This window comes from Alternaria atra, assembly GCF_907166805.1.
Source record: "Alternaria atra isolate CS162 genome assembly, contig: 32, whole genome shotgun sequence".
NCBI classification, from domain to species: Eukaryota; Fungi; Ascomycota; class Dothideomycetes; order Pleosporales; family Pleosporaceae; genus Alternaria; species Alternaria atra.
In genome coordinates this window covers 345053-362986 of record NW_025091331.1, presented here as the reverse complement: position 1 = coordinate 362986, position 17934 = coordinate 345053, and the positions used below count along the sequence as shown (strand labels likewise).

The 17934-nt window shown below is 52.1% G+C and overlaps 6 protein-coding genes across 6 annotated transcripts; 4 read left to right on the top strand and 2 right to left on the bottom strand.

Annotated features, from left to right (window-relative positions):
- Nucleotides 1-563: 563 nt before the first annotated feature.
- ALTATR162_LOCUS9863 (uncharacterized protein) lies at nucleotides 564-1872 on the top strand (the record flags this gene model as incomplete). Its single annotated transcript, XM_043317499.1, has 4 exons — nucleotides 564-647; nucleotides 699-728; nucleotides 780-1263; nucleotides 1499-1872. 4 exons carry the CDS (start codon nucleotides 564-566, stop codon nucleotides 1870-1872), a joined length of 972 nt encoding a protein of 323 aa, XP_043173434.1.
- Nucleotides 1873-3815: 1943 nt separating this feature from the next.
- Nucleotides 3816-4816, top strand: ALTATR162_LOCUS9862 (uncharacterized protein; the record flags this gene model as incomplete). The annotated part of the gene is made up of 3 exons (XM_043317498.1): nucleotides 3816-3846; nucleotides 3901-4336; nucleotides 4387-4816. 3 exons carry the CDS (start codon nucleotides 3816-3818, stop codon nucleotides 4814-4816), a joined length of 897 nt encoding a protein of 298 aa, XP_043173433.1.
- Nucleotides 4817-5189: 373 nt separating this feature from the next.
- On the bottom strand, nucleotides 5190-6983 carry ALTATR162_LOCUS9861 (uncharacterized protein; the record flags this gene model as incomplete). The annotated part of the gene is made up of 2 exons (XM_043317497.1): nucleotides 5190-5594; nucleotides 5652-6983. 2 exons carry the CDS (start codon nucleotides 6981-6983, stop codon nucleotides 5190-5192), a joined length of 1737 nt encoding a protein of 578 aa, XP_043173432.1.
- Nucleotides 6984-7706: 723 nt separating this feature from the next.
- ALTATR162_LOCUS9860 (uncharacterized protein) lies at nucleotides 7707-10121 on the top strand (the record flags this gene model as incomplete). Its single annotated transcript, XM_043317496.1, has 3 exons — nucleotides 7707-9380; nucleotides 9839-9916; nucleotides 9969-10121. 3 exons carry the CDS (start codon nucleotides 7707-7709, stop codon nucleotides 10119-10121), a joined length of 1905 nt encoding a protein of 634 aa, XP_043173431.1.
- A 983-nt stretch (nucleotides 10122-11104) lies between these two features.
- On the bottom strand, nucleotides 11105-15112 carry ALTATR162_LOCUS9859 (uncharacterized protein; the record flags this gene model as incomplete). Its single annotated transcript, XM_043317495.1, has 9 exons — nucleotides 11105-12030; nucleotides 12248-12358; nucleotides 12409-12684; nucleotides 13875-14164; nucleotides 14217-14290; nucleotides 14478-14805; nucleotides 14865-14878; nucleotides 14931-15023; nucleotides 15074-15112. The coding sequence occupies 9 exons, from the start codon at nucleotides 15110-15112 to the stop codon at nucleotides 11105-11107; spliced, it is 2151 nt and encodes a 716-aa protein (XP_043173430.1).
- Nucleotides 15113-16657: 1545 nt separating this feature from the next.
- ALTATR162_LOCUS9858 (uncharacterized protein) lies at nucleotides 16658-17407 on the top strand (the record flags this gene model as incomplete). The annotated part of the gene is made up of 1 exon (XM_043317494.1): nucleotides 16658-17407. One exon carries the CDS (start codon nucleotides 16658-16660, stop codon nucleotides 17405-17407), a length of 750 nt encoding a protein of 249 aa, XP_043173429.1.
- Between the last annotated feature and the right edge of the window lie 527 nt (nucleotides 17408-17934).

Below are 17934 nucleotides of genomic sequence, written 5' to 3'. Positions count from 1 at the left end.
CGCGAGCTCAGTTTCTATGCTGGACTGGATAGATGCTTAGTCTTTTACATCATCAATCCAGCAGTATCAAACGTTTCAGAGGCGTCTATAGTAAGCCTTTCTTTGCTTGAAACTAGGAGATACAAGCTGCTTTGTAGACAAAAAGCGCGAGGTAAGCTACACACTAGTCCCTTGTAGTATTGCCTTTTGCAAGACCCAAGATTGTTTACATATGGGTGCGGACGTATGCTTTGCTGTACATTTTTCCAGCTTCACCTTCTCAATGAGAGCCTTTCTATAAGAATAGTATTTCGCATTGTCCATAAACTCTCAGATGTTTCTTGTTGTCTTTTGCTATAGTCCTCTTAGAGTGGTCGTCTGTGGCAGCCTCCACCTTCTTCGGTCACCCGTCACCGTGATGTGAGCTTCTCAGCTGAGCGGTGTCGGCGTCGCTGCCCTTTGCTGTATGCAGTCACATGAGATCGCGTCGCTAGCGGCAACGCCAAGTGTTGCTCTTTCCACCTACAGTGTTTACAAGCTTCTCTTCTTCCAGCTACAGTCTCTGCAACAGCAAATTGCCCACCATGCCAGGCTTGACTGTCCGCAAAGGACCAGCTGTATCCCTAGTCCAAGACCAAGACATTGTGCTCACGACCGAGCCTGGCTTGGTATGTGACTTCTACCTGCGGTATCTCGTCAATAACTGACCTTGCGCGCAGTCTGATCTAACCATTACCATCATCGGTACCGTCGAAAACGATAGTGTCAAGCATGTCACGGACTTACTCGTCACTTCATAGATCTGCAAGAAGTCGCCGTACTTGAAGGCGCTCCTTGACGCTACCAACGATAAGACGGAGCTGACCTTCGGCGGAGATGCCGAATCCAAGAACGATGGTGAAAACAAGGAGGGTACCCTCATTTGGCTTACCCAACTTCATGAGCTCTCTGAGCAGCGCTCGGACGAGTTGGGTCTATTCGACATTTCGCTTGTGGGAGTCTGGCATGCAATTTCGATGTGGAATGCTCACCAAGACGGCAATATCAAGGAGAAGTTGGTGGAGTGGTTCAACAAATGGTACGAGAAGAACATGGCCAAGGCCAACCTGACCGTTCCGATAGCTCAAGCTCTCGCGTACCCATGCTACATCTTCGACCATGCTGTTGGCTATGCACGCGTCACCAGGTACCTCGCCTATGAGCATGTTGGACACGTCAAGGAGCGCCCGCCTAAGGGCTTCAAGGGTCCTAAGCACCGTCATATCAATGAGCGAATGTTTGTTGGTAAGTCTCTCTTTCTCTTTTTCGTAGTACACACATGTGCCGGGGACCGTCGGATATCAATATTAACGAACAGGCCCTTTGAACCATGCCCGCGGGGGTCTGCGTAACTCTCTACACAAATCGCTCTACTCCCGCGTCGGTAGAGTCCTTCGTTCGGAATCTTCGCTATGTTCCTGCTGGGACGCTACAATCGGTCGCTACCAGCTCGCCCTCACCAAGTGCGATGCTTGACCAGTCGATGACGTTCTCAACTACTCCAGTATCGGCCAGGTCGTGCGCCGCCTCAAGACCTTTGACTACGCGTATACCCCAAAGTGCAATCGCTGTCGTAGCATCGACTGGGAGACCATCGTCTTGAAGGCGCTTTCCAATACGCTGGGATACTTCAATGGCATGTGCCTTGACTGTATGGATCGCAGCAAGCCTCGCGGAGACAATCTGGACGATGAGTACGCGAAGCACAACCAGTCTGTGGGAGGCCGCTGGGATACGCAGTGCCGCATCAAGCATGGACAGCCTACGTGGTACATCTCCTGGCTCGGTCGACCGGATATGCGCGAGAAGATCCTTCGCGGTCCTGACGGCTACCGCCGCCCTGAGGAAGAGTGAACGCCTCGAGATGGACGGATGTGGTTGGCAGCACGTCCATACAACATCATCTAGCTGACGTCACAGTCTGAGCTTGCTCGGATTAGATCTGTGGGACAACGGTAGAGAAAGACCGAGCAGTCTACTCGACATGCATGAAGCCGATTGAGGAGTCGTCATACATGCCTGTCGATCACAGTTGAAGTATACAGTATCTAGCACAGAGAATGGCACTCAAAGCGAACAAGTTGAACTCCATGTGATTTACTAAGTGCTAAACGCTCACAACATCGGGTATCTCCAGGCTTATCGTACACTAACCGTAGCGCTCATAACAAAGGAAACTCTCTCATTACTCTGACCTGATTGACTTAATACACACGGCGGGCATTGCGGCCATCAGTGCCATGCATGCGACGAGTGCCAGCAGCCTAAATATTGTTAGTAAAGTATAGTTTGTTATGAATGGCGATTGCTTACCTTGAGACCTGGCCTGCGAGTCAAAGAACCCCGTAGCTTCATCAAGGCTCCGCTAACCTTGTCACCCATGCTAGCATGCCTCTTATGGTGATGGACTGGAGCCGCAGTGGTAGCGTGACCATGGTGACCACCACTTGTGCGAGTCGTCCTAGTGGTTGTCGTAGTAGTAACGGTAGTGCCGGGTGTGCGCTTAGTGTGTGTTCGCTTTCCACCTAGAAGGCGCGTCTTAAGGGAAGGACGCGCAGCACGTGTAGTGCGTGGTGAAACGCGTGTCGCAGTGGTGCGGGGAGCGTGACGGCGGGCGAGAGGCATGGTTGCTGAACTTGGTGTTGGTAGGTTTGGGTTGATTGAGGTAGAGATGAGTTGTATTGTAGAGTTGGAAGCTATTAGGATTGGTTGCTTGTAATTGATAGTGTTGATGTGTGAATCTACAAAGCGTGCTATAACCCCCCATCTTATACCACAGTTCACAATGCCCAGTACTTCACGTCTCACCCTCCCCAAGTCCCTGAAATCAAGTTCTACCGTGCCCAGCTGCCTGCATAGAGCTGCGATCGTCTATCTCACGTCATGCAGGGACCCGTCCAAGCTTGTGCCCTTGTTCACGAGTCGTGGCGCATGACGTGCCCTACCATCCACTTCCCTTGTTTGAACGGTTTTGGTGTGGCTTGTTCGTTATAAGAGCGAGTGACGATGGCCGTTGGTGCTAGGGTCTCGGGATCAGGGTGAAAGGGCGAGGCTGGATGCGGTCATAGCGCGTCGTGTCTGGACCCTGATTTTAGTGCAGGGGATACGTCATACCTCTGAATAGCTTCATGAGCGTCATCGCAGGATTGTGAGAATTGCAACAACGGCGCCAAGGGGCTGGTGGAAATAGGATTTGACAATAATGGAACATCGAAGCCATTGACATTGGTTCTGGCCCTTCTGGGCAAGGTGAAGTAGGTGGGAGTGTTGTAGGTCCGATCAACTCGATGACGTCGCGATTGAGAAGCTTGGTGGAGTTGCTTCAGAAGGTGCCCCGAATAGGTTTCTCGTAAGTAATCCGAGCTGCAGCCTTCATGTTCTCCCAGCTCGAGGTACTCGCATGCTCAGAAGAATATATGTCGATCATAAGGCCGTGCGAAAGAGCGTGTCGAAGCTACGGGTAAGGCTGAGGTGACGTTAGCCGTTCCCACCAGTTCGTGCCAATATCGATACATCGACCGATGCCATTCTATCGTCGATGGACAACTTAGTCCATTATTCTCTGATGTTCCGCCTAACTCTACCACACCAGGCTCCACTCTTGCATATGAGCGTGCCGTGACAGCCTTGTGATGTCACAAGAAATCATGAACGTCAATAAAAGTTCCACTCCCAACCACGATAACCTCGACAACTACACCAACTTCACTTTGAACAAAAAAAGAAAACTGCACTCAATCTCCGTTCTTTGAACACTCTTTACTAATTCTTAGATACCCATACCACGACCACACAACATGTCTTCTGACAAGGGCCAATTCGAGCAGGGTAATTATTCACGAAGCTTCTTTGCATGTCATTCGTTCTAACACAATATCACAGGCTTCCAACCCGAAGTTCAGCATCAACAGGCTCCTGGTCTCGAGTCCAAGCTCGACCCTTTGCCCAAGGTCGATGAGCTCCCCACACCCGAGGGAGGTGCTGAGAAGTACAAGGCCGCTGGCAAGCTCAAGGGCAAGCGTGCTATCATCACGGGTGGAGACTCCGGCATTGGTCGCTCAATCGCCGTTCTGTTCGCCATGGAGGGCGCCGACAGCTTTATTGCATACCTCCCCGAAGAGGAGAAGGATGCACAAGATACCAAGAAGATGGTTGAGGAGAGGGGACAGAAGTGCTACACCCTGGCAGTCGACCTGAAGAAGAAGGAGAACTGCCAGAAGGTCATTGACGAGGCCATCAAGCAGATGGGTGGTATCGACATCCTCATCAACAACCACGCTTACCAGATGATGGTCAACGACATCAACGACCTGTCTGAGTACGTACCAGTCCCTCACTTGATTCAGGAAAAATACTAACAGTGCATAGGGACCAATGGCTGTTCACCTTCGACACCAACATCCACCCCTTCTTTTACCTCTCCAAGTACGCTCTGCCACACATGAAGCGCGGTGCCACCATCATCAACAACGCCTCCATCAACGCCTACGTCGGCCGTCCGGATCTCCTCGACTACACCTCAACAAAGGGAGCCATTGTCGCTTTCACCCGTGGTCTCTCAAACCAGTACGTCGGGCGGGGTATCCGTGTAAACGCCGTGGCCCCTGGCCCTGTCTGGACTCCTCTCATTCCTGCTACCATGAACGACGAGGCCATCAAGCAGTTCACAGCACCCATTGGCAGGCCATCGCAGCCTAGCGAGATTGCTACTTGCTTCGTCTTCTTGGCTAGCAATGACAGCAGCTCCATTAGCGGTCAGACTATCCACGCCAATGGCGGTACTATTGTCAACGGTTAAGCGTGTGATCCTACTACAGGGCCGCTACCTTGACTTGGTGTGAGTGATGCATCTTATGAGTTTACGACTATGTAATAAATACTCAATGAATGAGATATAATATCAACATCTCTGTTCTCCATGATGTGATAACTGGTGATATTGTCGCCTGTCTTCGCGTGTTGAATTGAACCCGATTCGAGCGTTCAAAAACTTTATACTGGCCGTTTCCATGTTTCCATGCCACGAATGTTCATCGCACTTGACGTAATGATGCATTCACTATGGTATATTCATTTCTCGTACACTAAAGACTATACACATCCGTGCTTTCTCTTCTTGTCATCCAAACTTCCGATTATAATATACTCCCTTACGAGATCTAAACATGGCCTCACGAATGATGCGCAGTCCCATCTTGACGTGGAGTCGGCCCCTCCTTCATCTTCTTCATAATGTTACTCAATTTCCCGCCTCCACCACTCCTCCCCTCAAGTTGTGATCCAGATACCGGCGGTCCTTGGTACGCGGTCTTTCCTGGCGCCCCAAGTGGCCCTGTACTTGGCTGAGAAGAAGGGGGCGGCGCAGGTCCGATTATAGGTGCATGTTGTTGCTGGTTTGGCATTGGCGTTTGGTTTGCCATGTGCGGCTGTTGCTGTTGGTTTGCGTATTGACGGGCGCGTGCGGTCTCGATTTCCGAACGGCCTTTATCGATGACGGCTTGGTTTTTCGCGTGGGCGGTTGGGTTTCGGCGATCGAACGTGTCGTTGAATGTTCCGCGGAGGGTTTCTCCTGCGCCCTGTAGAATTATATTAGTATGCATTATTTAAAGAGCCATATGATGTGAGGGACTTACGTGAATACCCGCTGCTGCTGCTTTGAGGTTTGCCATTGTGCTCTGCTTGTTCAGGTCGTGACCGGCTCGGTATGGGACTGGACGATTTGGGTCATTGTTGTTGGGGTTGATGTTGATGCCAGACTGTAGGCTAGGAGGTATGCTCGACTGCTGCTGGTTGGGTATGGGCGGTGGCATACCGGACTGTTGTTGCTGGTGTGCCGGCAATTGAGGAATGCTTGATCGCCGCTGTTGCTGCTGTCCCGGCACTGGAGGTACAGGTGGGACGCCTGTTTGATGCTGCTGCGGGTCCATCTGCTGCTGCTGTGGTGGTATACCATCAACAGGCACTTGGCGTGGAACTCCTTGAGGAGGTGCTCTGGCAGGGTAAGAGAAGTTCGCACGGTTTGGACTGCTAGGAGTAACCGGGCTGACAACTTCCTCCATCGGGTTTGGCCGCTGGACACCGGGCGATACTGAATCTAGTTCTACTCTGTGCCGTATGTTGTTCTTTGCTGGGATGGGTGGAGACGAAGAACTCTCGATGTTGGAGACTTGTGGAGAGATTCTGTTACCTTGCTGGTTGTTGTTCATAGGTACTGGCGGGGTTATGTTTTGAGGTATGGCAGACTGAGCTGAAAGACCTGGCCCTTGATGGTAGTGGTTGTCAGGCTGAGGAGGGGCCGGCTGTGGTGGGCTGGGACCAGAAGTGTGTACGCTTTGCGCAGACCCGGTAACGCTATCGCGGGGCTGCTCTACGGTGGTAGAACCGCCTGGGCCGGTTGTAGTGGTAGTCGTCGTTGTCGTTGTCGTCGTAACTGTGACAATGTTCCCAGTACCGGCATCGCGATACGTCTCTCTGCCCACATCCTCATGGCTCGAACGACTTTGGAGAGTTTGTTGAGTTTGTTGAGGGGGCGCAAGGGTATTTTGGTTCTGTCCGTTCTGTGGTGTGATATGGGTGGGAGGTGCTTGGTTGTTCGTAGGCGGATGGTGGTACTGTTCACCGGAGACCGGACGAGCTTGGTTCGCGAGGCTTGGATCTGCGCTGCTGCGCTCGCTACTGAAATACGCCGAGTCGGCATCCTTACGAGCCCTTTCCTTTTCTTCTTCCTTCTGAGTGTGGTTAAGACTGTCTTTCGATGCCTTCTCTTTGGAAGAGAATGGATTGGACATGCGCCATTTCGATCGCTTTTCCTTCTCGGCGGACGTCATGTTCTCTGAACCGGACATAGGTTGGGAGGAATTGGCTGCTGGTTGACCACTCAAGCCTCCAGTTATCTGCTCAAGCTCTTGTCGTTCACGACTCTTTCGCTTTTGGAGTTTGGCAGGCTGTCGGAAACCGTCATCCATTGCCAGTGGTGCTCCCAGATTCGGTTGACAGGTCGGATACGATGAGCACGCGGGGAATCGGTCTAAGAAGAACGACGATCGGAGCTTTTGACCCTGAAATAAGAAGTAAGGGAGGAATCTCAGATAATATGTGAATATGTCCAAAGGCGCATTAATTCAGTAGTGGGGAAGCCTTTGTATCGAGGACGAAACCCGAAGCAAGGCTTCTCTGCCCGCCGAAGACCTCATGATATCATACCGTAGTTCTGTGGCGCAGGGGAGGTGTGGCACCCAATTGGGGATAGCCATGGTGTGGCGATCAGTGGAAAGACGGCTGACAGGCATGGGTGTTGACGCTCAATGATGATTGAGGGAACCCTGCCAGCGAACTATCCAAGTTTTCGGTTTGCGCTATGCTTCGTGCGGCTAGCCATCTGGACCTATTTGGATCGTGTGAGGACCTAAGAATTACCACAACGGAAGCGCTTAATTTATGCTTGCTTCCAGCTTGCGAAACACAAGGCTTCTTCAGAGTAGAGGATGTATGCGCGGCCTTCGGTGAGTTACCCCGCGCACTCAGCCTCAATTTCAGCCGCCCGCTTAGCTCAAGATACAGCGGGTACAACATTATAATCTCGTTATGATCACTGAGTTCCGGGAAACATCTCAACGCTCTTAGAACCTGCTCTTGGCTTCATATATGCTTGAAGACGACATCAATCCATAGCTGAATGCGGCCCGGCCATGGCAGAGGTACTAGGCTTGGTCGCCAGTGTCGTGCAGTTGGCCGGTGCAGGTTTGAAGCTGTCACAGGCGCTGTACCAGTATGCTGATGGAGTGGCTACTGCCGATCGCAGAATCAAGAATATCGCAAACGAGGTTAAACTTACAAGCTTCGTCATCCAAGAGCTAGCGGATATTTTTAAACAAGATGAGACGGCAAACCTGATTTCGGAAAATGCAGTCAAGACGGCGAATGAGACTATCAAAGAGTGCTCTGTAGTGTTTACGGAGCTCGAGGTGATAATCAACAAGAACAAGACAGGGAAGATGGGCCGGTTGATGCTACCTTTTCGGGACAACAAGATCGAACTCCTGCGAAGCCAGATCGATAAGCTCAAGAGTACATTGGAGTTGCTGATGCAGGTACTCATTTTTGCCCAACAAAGCTCGTCAAACAAGCTGAGCCGCGAGGCCGAAGCAAAGCAACGGGAAGATATAAAGCAACTGCTTGAGATCAAGAAACAATCTACCAAGAAGTACAAGGAGTCGCTGAGAAAATCCAGTGTCAGCGATGACGGTACTGCTGTAGATGACGGGGAACGATCGCTATGGGAAGAAGACGGATCGGTCTCGTCTTCTAACCTCTTCAAGGCTGCTTCAGCTATCAGCTCCACGATCAACCCGGAGACGCTTGCGACATGTGTAAATCACGTCCGAAGCCTGTTGGAAGATATCGAGACCTTACAGCTCGCTCTGGCTAACAAAATAGAGGGAGACGATCATTCGGATCATCATCAAAGGGCTGTTGGGTCTTACTTCCTCGCTCGCTCCCATCTCGATAACGTCCTACTTGGGAATTCGAAGGCCAGCATACCTCAAGCGCGATCTCAACAACATGCCAGTATTCAAGAGACCAGGAGTTTTGCGTCCGAGAAGGAACAATCTATCCTGATTCGAGATCGCGAGAGGAGTCTTCCTCCCCCAACACGCGACCACGGCGACCTGACCGCTAGAGAACGCGACATGTTCGTCATCCGCCGTCCACGCGCCGAATCTCCCCCTCAGAGCAACCAAGAGATCATACGAGACGAAATCATCATCAGACGCAAGGGGGAGCGAGCACTCACTCCTTCTCCCTCTCCATCCCCGCCTCCTCCTCCTCCTCCTCCTCCTCCTCCTCCTCCTCCTCCTCCTCCTCCACCACCACCGCCGCCGCCAGCCCCTAAGCCAGAGATCCGTCTTCCCATCATCCAGGAGATCACCACACGTCACGGACACATTGGCCATTGGCAAGAAGACTTTCGACGAAGAGAGGGACTTAGTGCTTCTCCAAGCGGTGACGAATCTTCCAACCGGCATCGAAGTCCATCGCTTCAGCCATCACAATCAAACCGTAATAGATCTCGTACACCATCAAGTTCATACCTGGTAGAAGAGCGCCGACCATCTACGTCTAGTATAGTCACTCATCAGATTACTCCACGTCTTGAAAAGCAAAGCGCTGAGATGTATCTAGCGGATCCATTGAAATCAGATCAGAGGCATCAGAGTCCACCTGGAATGCGCGGATATCGTCAGAGGGTATCGTCACAGCCTCCCGTTACACTTACCGCCGAACGCTATGAGCAGCTGCCAAGTACACGCTTCGAGCTAGGGAGAGCGGAAGCAAGGGCGAAAGAAAGAGGGGAGACCGAAGTGAGTGAAAAAGAGAAAGTGAGAGCGGAAGAGAGAGAGAAGCGGAGGAGAGAAAAGGAAAAACAACAGCAAGAAGAGAAAGGGAAGATGTCGAAAAGGAGATCGTCATCGAGATTGAGAACAGCACAGGATCAGGACCAGGGAAGAAAAGAGCTACTAAGAGCAGAGAAAGAGCGAATAATACGAGAAAATGAAAGTAAGTGTGCTCTTTAATTGGAACCGTGTGGTATCCAGAGATGCAGGTTATCTATGTTCTCCTGCGCCACAACACTGAGAACATGTTGCTAATGTCACTCCCGCCAGTCGCCTCAAGAAGAGACTGGAGTACTCGACCTACCCCAGTGACCATAGAACGTTCACCTCGGTTGTCAGTTCAGACAGGGCCTCCAGCTGTGTACCGTACTAGCAGAACTAGTTCTCCGTGCGATATCGTCACTCCGTCGCTCAAAGCACAGCAGGCGACATATAGCAAAACCAACAGCCATGCTTCAAGCACAACCTTCGAGGATCCAGCCGGTGGTAACGTTGATGCAGACGTAAGTATCACTTGTCACCTACATTTGTTTTCTTACGCTCATATAACTTTAGCCCAACGTCTTCGATTTTGACCTCAATTTTGGCGACGACGCAGGCGTTCTCGAAAACTTCGACTTCGACTCATTTCTGCATACAAGCAACGACAACGGGAACGTGGACGAAGTGGACAAGTTGCTAAGGGAATGGACTACCGTGCTCGGATAAACATTCAGTAATTTAGTATCGCAATAATTCCACACTCCTCAACTAAACTTATTACACACTGGAAATACACTTCAGCCACTCAAGTAAAAAGACCATGAATGTCTTATTACAATGATCATCAATTTGCCATCTCAAGACAACACATCTCCGATATCGACTTTCTCCGACCCTCGTACAAAGTCCAACCCTACATCTCCCGACATCGCATCGCGCTCCGATATCGAAAACCCAAGCCAGGTAACGCGTCCGCGCGACATGTCTTTTCCGCTGCCATTTTCCGAATCGGCAGCCCAACACGGCTGCTGTGCGACGCGACACTCACGCGCGCCCGCACCGGCCAAATCCCGCCCGCCGGTACGTGTGTTTTGCCGCCTTAGTAGTTGTCTAGACATCAGTGTACCACCCGTCCGCCCACCTGCCCACCCGTCTTGGCCCTCTCTGACAAGAAAAATTCATGTCATGTCGGCACGTGGGCGGAACTAGCTGGATACGGTAATGAGCTATGCTGTCTTCTGCTTATGGGCTTTTTTGCTTTTTTCCCTCATGGGGGTCGGGACTTTTGACTTTGTTTTGGCGGGGCAGAAGCAGGGGCATAGGGCATGGGGCGTGGAGGGGCAGGCTGAACGCCACGTTTTCTTCGAGTATGTTTGCTTTTGTGAAGGCTTGGTGATGTGTGGAATTTTTGACTCGCGTTCTTGATTGTGTCTTGTTTATTTTGGGTCCGCCTGAACGTTTCGCGGGTACACGTTCCGGTGTTGGCTGGAAAAGAGCCAACGTGAGTACTGTATATTAGGAAGATGTGGTTGTAAAGTAAACATCAGGCTCACGGAAGCGGAGGAGAAATTGGTGAAATGTTATCATGATTGCATTCATGAGAGGTATCTATATACAAGTAGAAGCATCCAGCTTCCAAACGCCAAGTCCAATGGGAAGGTATCGTAAGGTATCATATACAAAAGGCAATCCGCTCAGCAGCGAACCGTTCACCACCAGTCACCCTGGTCGTGCATGGCAGCAGCGACCTTGCGGAAACCGGCGACGTTGGCACCACCAACGAGCGATGGGAACTCGCCCTCGGCGGGGGTGAAGTACTCCTTGGCGGTACCTAGGCAGTTCTCGAAGCAGTCCTTCATGATGCCCTTGAGCTTCTCGTCGACCTCCTCGGCAGTCCATGACAGGCGCTGGGAGTTCTGAGCCATCTCGAGACCAGAGACGGCAACACCACCAGCGTTGGCAGCCTTTCCGGGTGCGTACCAGATGGCATCACCCTTCTTCTCGCGACGGTGAGCCTCAAAGACCTCGATGGCCTCTTGTGTGCAGCCCATGTTGGAACCCTCAGCGATGAACTTGGCACCAGACTCGATGAGAGCCTTAGCCTCGTCCTCGGAGACTTCGTTCTGGGTCGCTGAAGGAAGGGCAACGTCGACCTTCTTGACCTCCTTCCATGGGCGGGCACCCTCAATGTACTTGAAGTTGTGGTTCTCCAGGGCAGTAAGAGCCTTGCGCTCCAACTTGAGGGCAGCGATCTGGTTGATGACCTCGGGAGTGAAGCCTTTGTCGTCTTCAGCGATCAGAGCACCCTTGCTGTCACTGAGGGAGATGACGGTCGCGCCAAGCTCGATGAGCTTGAGCGCAGCGTACTGAGCGACGTTTCCGGAACCAGAGAGGGCGACGCGCTTGCCGGCGAACGACTCCTTTCCTCCCGACGCGTAGTTGATCATGTGCTCAACATAGTATACGAGACCGTAACCGGTGGCCTCGGGGCGGATCAAGCTACCTCCCCATGAGCCACCCTTGCCAGTGAGGACGCCCTCCCAGCGGTTGCGCTCCGCTCGGTATGCGCCAAAGAGGTAACCGATCTCGCGACCACCAACGCCGATGTCGCCCGCAGGTACGTCTGTGTCAGCACCTATAATTTACGTAAGTGAAATGTTCCAAGTGGAGTACTAAGAAAGCAGCGCGAACGTCGCCGACGGGGCAGTGCCAGACAGACGGGAAGATAAGGCAAGATAGACCCGCCACATCTCGTTGGTCTGCTGTCGGAAGAGCATGCGAACCCGTTGAAGAGTGCATGCCCCACCGAGGCTGGAAGTGACGCGCAGGAACGCGCTAGGGTCAAGACATACCAATGTGCTTGTTGAGCTCCCTCATGAAGGCAACGCAAAACTTGCGGATCTCGTTGTCAGACTTGCCCTTGGGGTCGAAGTCGCATCCTCCCTTGCCACCGCCCATGTTGACTGTTTGTGTTAGCCTGATGTTGTTATGTGATCGACTGGGTATGACGTACGGCCAGTGAGGGCATTCTTGAAGATCTGCTCGAAACCCAAGAACTTGAGGATGGACAGGTTGACGGTAGGGTGGAAGCGGAGACCGCCCTTGTAGGGACCGAGAGCAGAGTTGAACTGCACACGGTATCCCTTCTGGACCTGGCACTCGCCCTTGTCGTTCTCCCAGACAACACGGAACTGGATGATGCGCTCGGGGACGGAGACGACCTCAAGGGCCTTCTTGTATTCGGGGTTCTTGGAGAAGAGGGAGGAGGCCTCAAGGGTGGAGACGAGCTCTGCGAAGTGTTAGATGGGGTCGCAGATGGGAGAGAGCATAGAGTTCAAGTAAGAACTCCATGGATTCGCAGCGACATGTCGCGTGAGGTGGAAACGTACCCTTCCTGGCTTGCTCAAACTCAGGCTCAGACATGGTGATTTGATGGGTATCTTAGTGACTGAAGAAGTAAGGTAATAGAAATCGACACGGATGAAGAGTCGCAAATTGATGGAGAGAAGACACAGGAGAGACAGTCTGGTATATATAATTACAGTCGACGGAAGCTAGATAGTTCGTCGGGACTCAGGGTGACGGTGCGGAAGAAAGTCGCACTCGATTTGAGTACGTCACAGAGGCCGGAAGATTGGGGTCATGGACCCTTCTCAGTGGTCAATGGGCTCTACTGCACGCCATGTTGATGCAAACCATGGTGTGCACTTTTTCTACTGATAAGGATCTGGCCAATGGGCGAGCGAGGACAAGTATCGCGGGGTGTTTGCACGTGAAGTAGCGGGGGCTCCGGCCATCTCAGACTCGTGGCGGCCGTGTAATTGTCGGGGGTCAAACCATGGGAGGCGATGACAAGCCGACGTCGGCGGGCGAGCTTGTTACGTTGAGCATTCGCTAGTGTCTTGTCAGGGTAAAGGGAAAAGGCAGGGAGAGTGGGAGAAGCCGGCATGTGGGCAGGCGCTTTGGCCAAACAAGATTGTCTTGGCGATGTGGCGGCCTCCGCGGGTATACCTTTTGACTTCTTACAGCGGAGATGCCGCGACATCATTGCTCTGTATATGCAACGTCAACTCTACGACCTCAACAATCCTACATGATACTGACATAGCCTTGATGCGACATGGCACTGCCTGGTTAGCTATTGAAACGTCCTCTGTCATTGCGCAGATGTGTCTACTGTAGTCATTGAGCTGCAAGATTACGGCTAAAGACTCACAGTGGCAGTATTGTATTATTGACATAGTCGTGCATCGAAAGTACGCATAGAGTATCATAATTGTTTTGTACTGTCACCCGCACGTGAAGAGAGCGATACTCCCACCCTCCACGAGCTAGCACCCCCACGCGCGACTTGTCCGCCTCCACACTCAAGGGCAATCGGTAGGATCCCAATCTGGAGAAGAAGAGATTTTGTCAGCAAAGGTAGCGGGATGATAATATTGGCATGGCTGTGTATGTCAGACAACCAAAGGAACTCACCAGTCACCAAGTACTCATCCAGTCCGTCCATCGTCTCCATATCGCCGTCTTCAATTTCGAAGCCTCCAATTTCCGAGTTCTCGACAATTCGATCCTTCTTTACACTCTTGGGTAGCGGCACGTAGCCATGTTGCAGACTCCAGCGGACTAACAGTTGGCCCGGAGTGCAGTTGTATTTCTTGGACAGGGATACAATCTTTGGGTGCTTCATTCGCAAGGCTCGGACGAGCGGCGCGTATGCCTCTACAACGATGTTGTGCTGCTGGCAAAAGGAAGTAATGTCCTTTCGCCTAGTGTTCTAAATTAGTATAGTCATACACATAGTTCACATAGGGAGCCTACGTGTTGAACGGGTGAACTTCGATCTGGTTGACCGCGGGAGGAATGCGCGGGTTGGAGTCCAACAATTCTTGCAGCTACACTATTGTCAGCAGTTGACTTCGGCGACGTTGGATGTCTTGTGACGGTCATGACTATACTACAGAGTCCAATGAGGGGGACTACAACGACTTCCCTATCTTGGATGTATGTTCGCACTAAAGGTAGGATACGGGGCTACCCGAGACAACTAAAGCAAAAAGACAGGAACCAGGGTTTACTCACATGTTTGACTCCATAATTGGAGACGCCTCCAATCTTGACTTCGCCGTCGTGGATTGCGTCTTCTACCGCTCTCCAGCTGTCAAGACGCGCTTGCTTGCCTCCATATGGCGAATGCAATAGAAATAAGTCAATGTAACCAAGACCAGCTTCCTTGACAGATTTCTTGATAGCTTTGCGGGCCGTTTCGTATGCGGAGTTGGACGCTAGCTTGGAAGTGAAGTGGATATCCTCGCGCTTGAGAGACTCTGTGTTTGCATCACTTGAAAGAAAGTCTGAGATGGCTTTCCCGGATTCTTTCTCGTTATGGTACATCTGAGCTGAGTCGACTCTGTGTATGCGTCATTCATCCGCTGTCCCACAAAGCTTGTGTTCCGTGAGGCTACTCACGCTCGATAGCCGGCCTGCCGTTGTGAGCATCATGGTTACTGATCATCAGGAACAACAAAAGCATACCTCCAACGCCCACCGGACGGCTTGATAAGTCTCCTTCCCGGACGTCAGGTAGACACCGAGATGAATCGTCGGCATGGATAAGCCATTAGAAAGCTGCCATGGTCAGACACGGGCGGCCGCTTGTACGGCGATCGTCAACGTACCTTGGTCCGCGACGCCAATGAGAAGGAAGATTGTGCCATGTTCACTGCTAGGGGCTATGTTGTGCATATACCAAAGTAGATTTGCGATGCTGCGAGAGGCAAGCCACGATAGCGGCAGAGGTGAATGGATATCCTCGGCGAAATGGTTACATCATGGCCCGCTTGCGACCAGGGCCTTGGATTTATTGTGGATGCGTCACGATCGCGACTCTGAGATCTCACATGCAACGGCTATGGCTGTGCAGCGTCCCTGTTCAGTTGCAGTCGGAGTAAAGATGCGTTACACTCATAAAAGCAAAAAAAGGCTATATGTGCATGAGCAGCCTATAGCGCTCGCCAACTGTGTCGTGAGGGCGGTGCCTGCCGAATGGGGCGCCTCTCCCCACCTCCCGATGTCCTTCAGCCTTTGCACCTAGCGACTAGCTCTCGCCGCAATAGACCCGAGTATCCAGTGCCCTGTCGTACAGTGTCTCGTTAACAAGTATGACAGCCTCATGGAGGGCTTGGAGGCTTGAATGATCGGCGACGAACTGCGCTACCGTGGTGCTGGAAGGGACAAGCAGCGCATTGGTGGGCGCCCTTGTACTGTGGCTCTCCGGACACACGAACTTCCGTTTTACATCCCATGGCTGTGGATCCCCTACCGCGATTGACGAGATCTATAGCCAGGGTGTTTGATGGCGCCTGTCATTCAAAGTCATCCTCGCTAACTTAAATGATGACAAAAACAAACCGACGCGCTCGGAGAGTCTCAGTCGCAAGTCTGGATCGATGCGCCTGGATCTCGGCGTCGCCGTCGGTGTCTGCCAACTGCCTGGGGTCATAGAAAGACCACCATTGCGCAGCAAAATCTACAGGGAACAGGAAAAGGGGGGGTAGTAGTCGGCTGAAGCACACGCAAGCAACCAACGGCAGCACAGGCAGCGCAGTCTTGACCACACTTGGTTTACAGCGTTTTGGAATAGACTGACTTTGAAGCCGCCGACCATCCCGCCAACCCGCGAACTGCGAAGCCACCATCTAAGGCCCCACCAGGCTTTGTGCCGCCGCTAATTGGCCCGGCACGTGAACCTACTTGTAAAGGATCAATGGAGCCGGTGTGGCTCGACTTGATCATCGCCAGGATTATTCTCAAATCGCTTCCATCTCAAGGAGGCTTCAATAATTCTTTGCAAGGTTAGCAGGGCGGCGTCGATCGAAGCCACACCATATAAGCAAGTTATGAAGCCTCACCATCTGTATGCTCAACCTCTTGCATGTATAAAGCATCTTATCGCGCCCGCTATAGATGCTGCCATGACCCCAAGCAACAGACACACTGCAGCAGCCTTAAACTAGCCGCCCACTGGGTCGTTTCGTCATTGATCCTTTTCCTCGTCACATCTTACCAGGACCCTGAGACCCTGGCTTCCTTGGGCTTCGTTAGCTAAACCCGACATTCTGCACCGGCACGTTTATTTGACATTGGTTGCACCCAGCTCGGTAAGTTGCGAGCTGCGAGTACACAAACTGGTGTTCTCCTCAACCAGCCAACCAGCAACGCTGACTTTTGCCGTTCCTGCAGTAGCCTCTGCTGCCCTCATCATGGCGAATTTACCCGGATTCACCACCAACTTCCCCACGGGATATCCAACCTTTCAGACAGGCGGTGGAACTTTCGCGCGCGGCAGCACTTCCTCTGGAGGCTCGCCGTCTGCTCCAAACGCATCGTCTGAACCACACTTCGACATTTTCGACTGGCACCCCGCGTACCAGAGCTGCCAGCGCTATTTCCTCGACCATGCTCAACACGACAACGGCGTGCAGGCTGTTTGCGCCCTCATCAATATCTGCTTGCCTTTCCAATGGACGCAAAATCCCCTCATGAACGCATCAGGACCGCTGCCTCACTCGTCGGGCGCCGCTGCATACAACATGCCCTGGCCCCGCCAAGGTCCCGTCACCAATTCGCGAGGCCAGCCGGCCCCGGCATGGGTATCCCTTGTGCCCTTTATTCGACGTCTTGTCGTCACAGGAATGGACAGCCCAGGAATTATGCACGGATTCTTTGGTGAGGACTGGAGAAAAGGAGTCGGTCCAATGCACGAGTGTGAGCGTCGCAACTACCTCTTCACAGCCAAGAGTGTGGGTTGGGCCAAGGTCAAGTGCCAGTACGACATGTCACCGCACGAGTCAGTGCCTTTCTTGAAGCCATTGCAAGAGGTTCAGCTGGCCGAGATTGAGGGGGCCGAGAAGACGTGGAGTCAGTGGCTAGCCATGGAGGACTGGATGGTAGGCCCACGGGCACCGGATGCGGACGACCAGCTACAGGATGCTCGTCGCCGTCCATCTTGAAGCCTGGCTTGGAGTATGGCGTTGTTTAGTGCACGATGATCGTCAAGCATCACGATCGTAGTTCGCGTCGCACCAAGACGTATGTAGGTTTATTTGGATTCGCAAGGGCTGGGGTTAGCGCCCAGTGTTCAGCGATCAACACTACTCGCCATCGCTGCGCAGTGGTTGTACATGTCTTAAAACACGAGCGGAACGGTGTTCATAGTAATGTAAACATTCAATACACTTAATGTTACCATGTTAACCTTAAACGATCTGTGTTGTTTGCGCATTCACCTCCCTATGATTTCAATCTCGAATACAAATTCTGATTCGCAGATGGAAATGCAGCGAGCTCGACAAATGATTTTTCTGTTGTTAGCAAAAGACGTTGGAGAATTCCCAGGTTCTGTGCGGTTTCCACACCCGTGGATCGTGCCTGCCAAGAAGCTTCGGCCAGCCTCAGCTACCTACCACCGTCTTTGTTCCTCGTCAGCACACTTCATATTCTTTTTTTTCTTATCAACAATCAGCCTAACCTTCAAGGC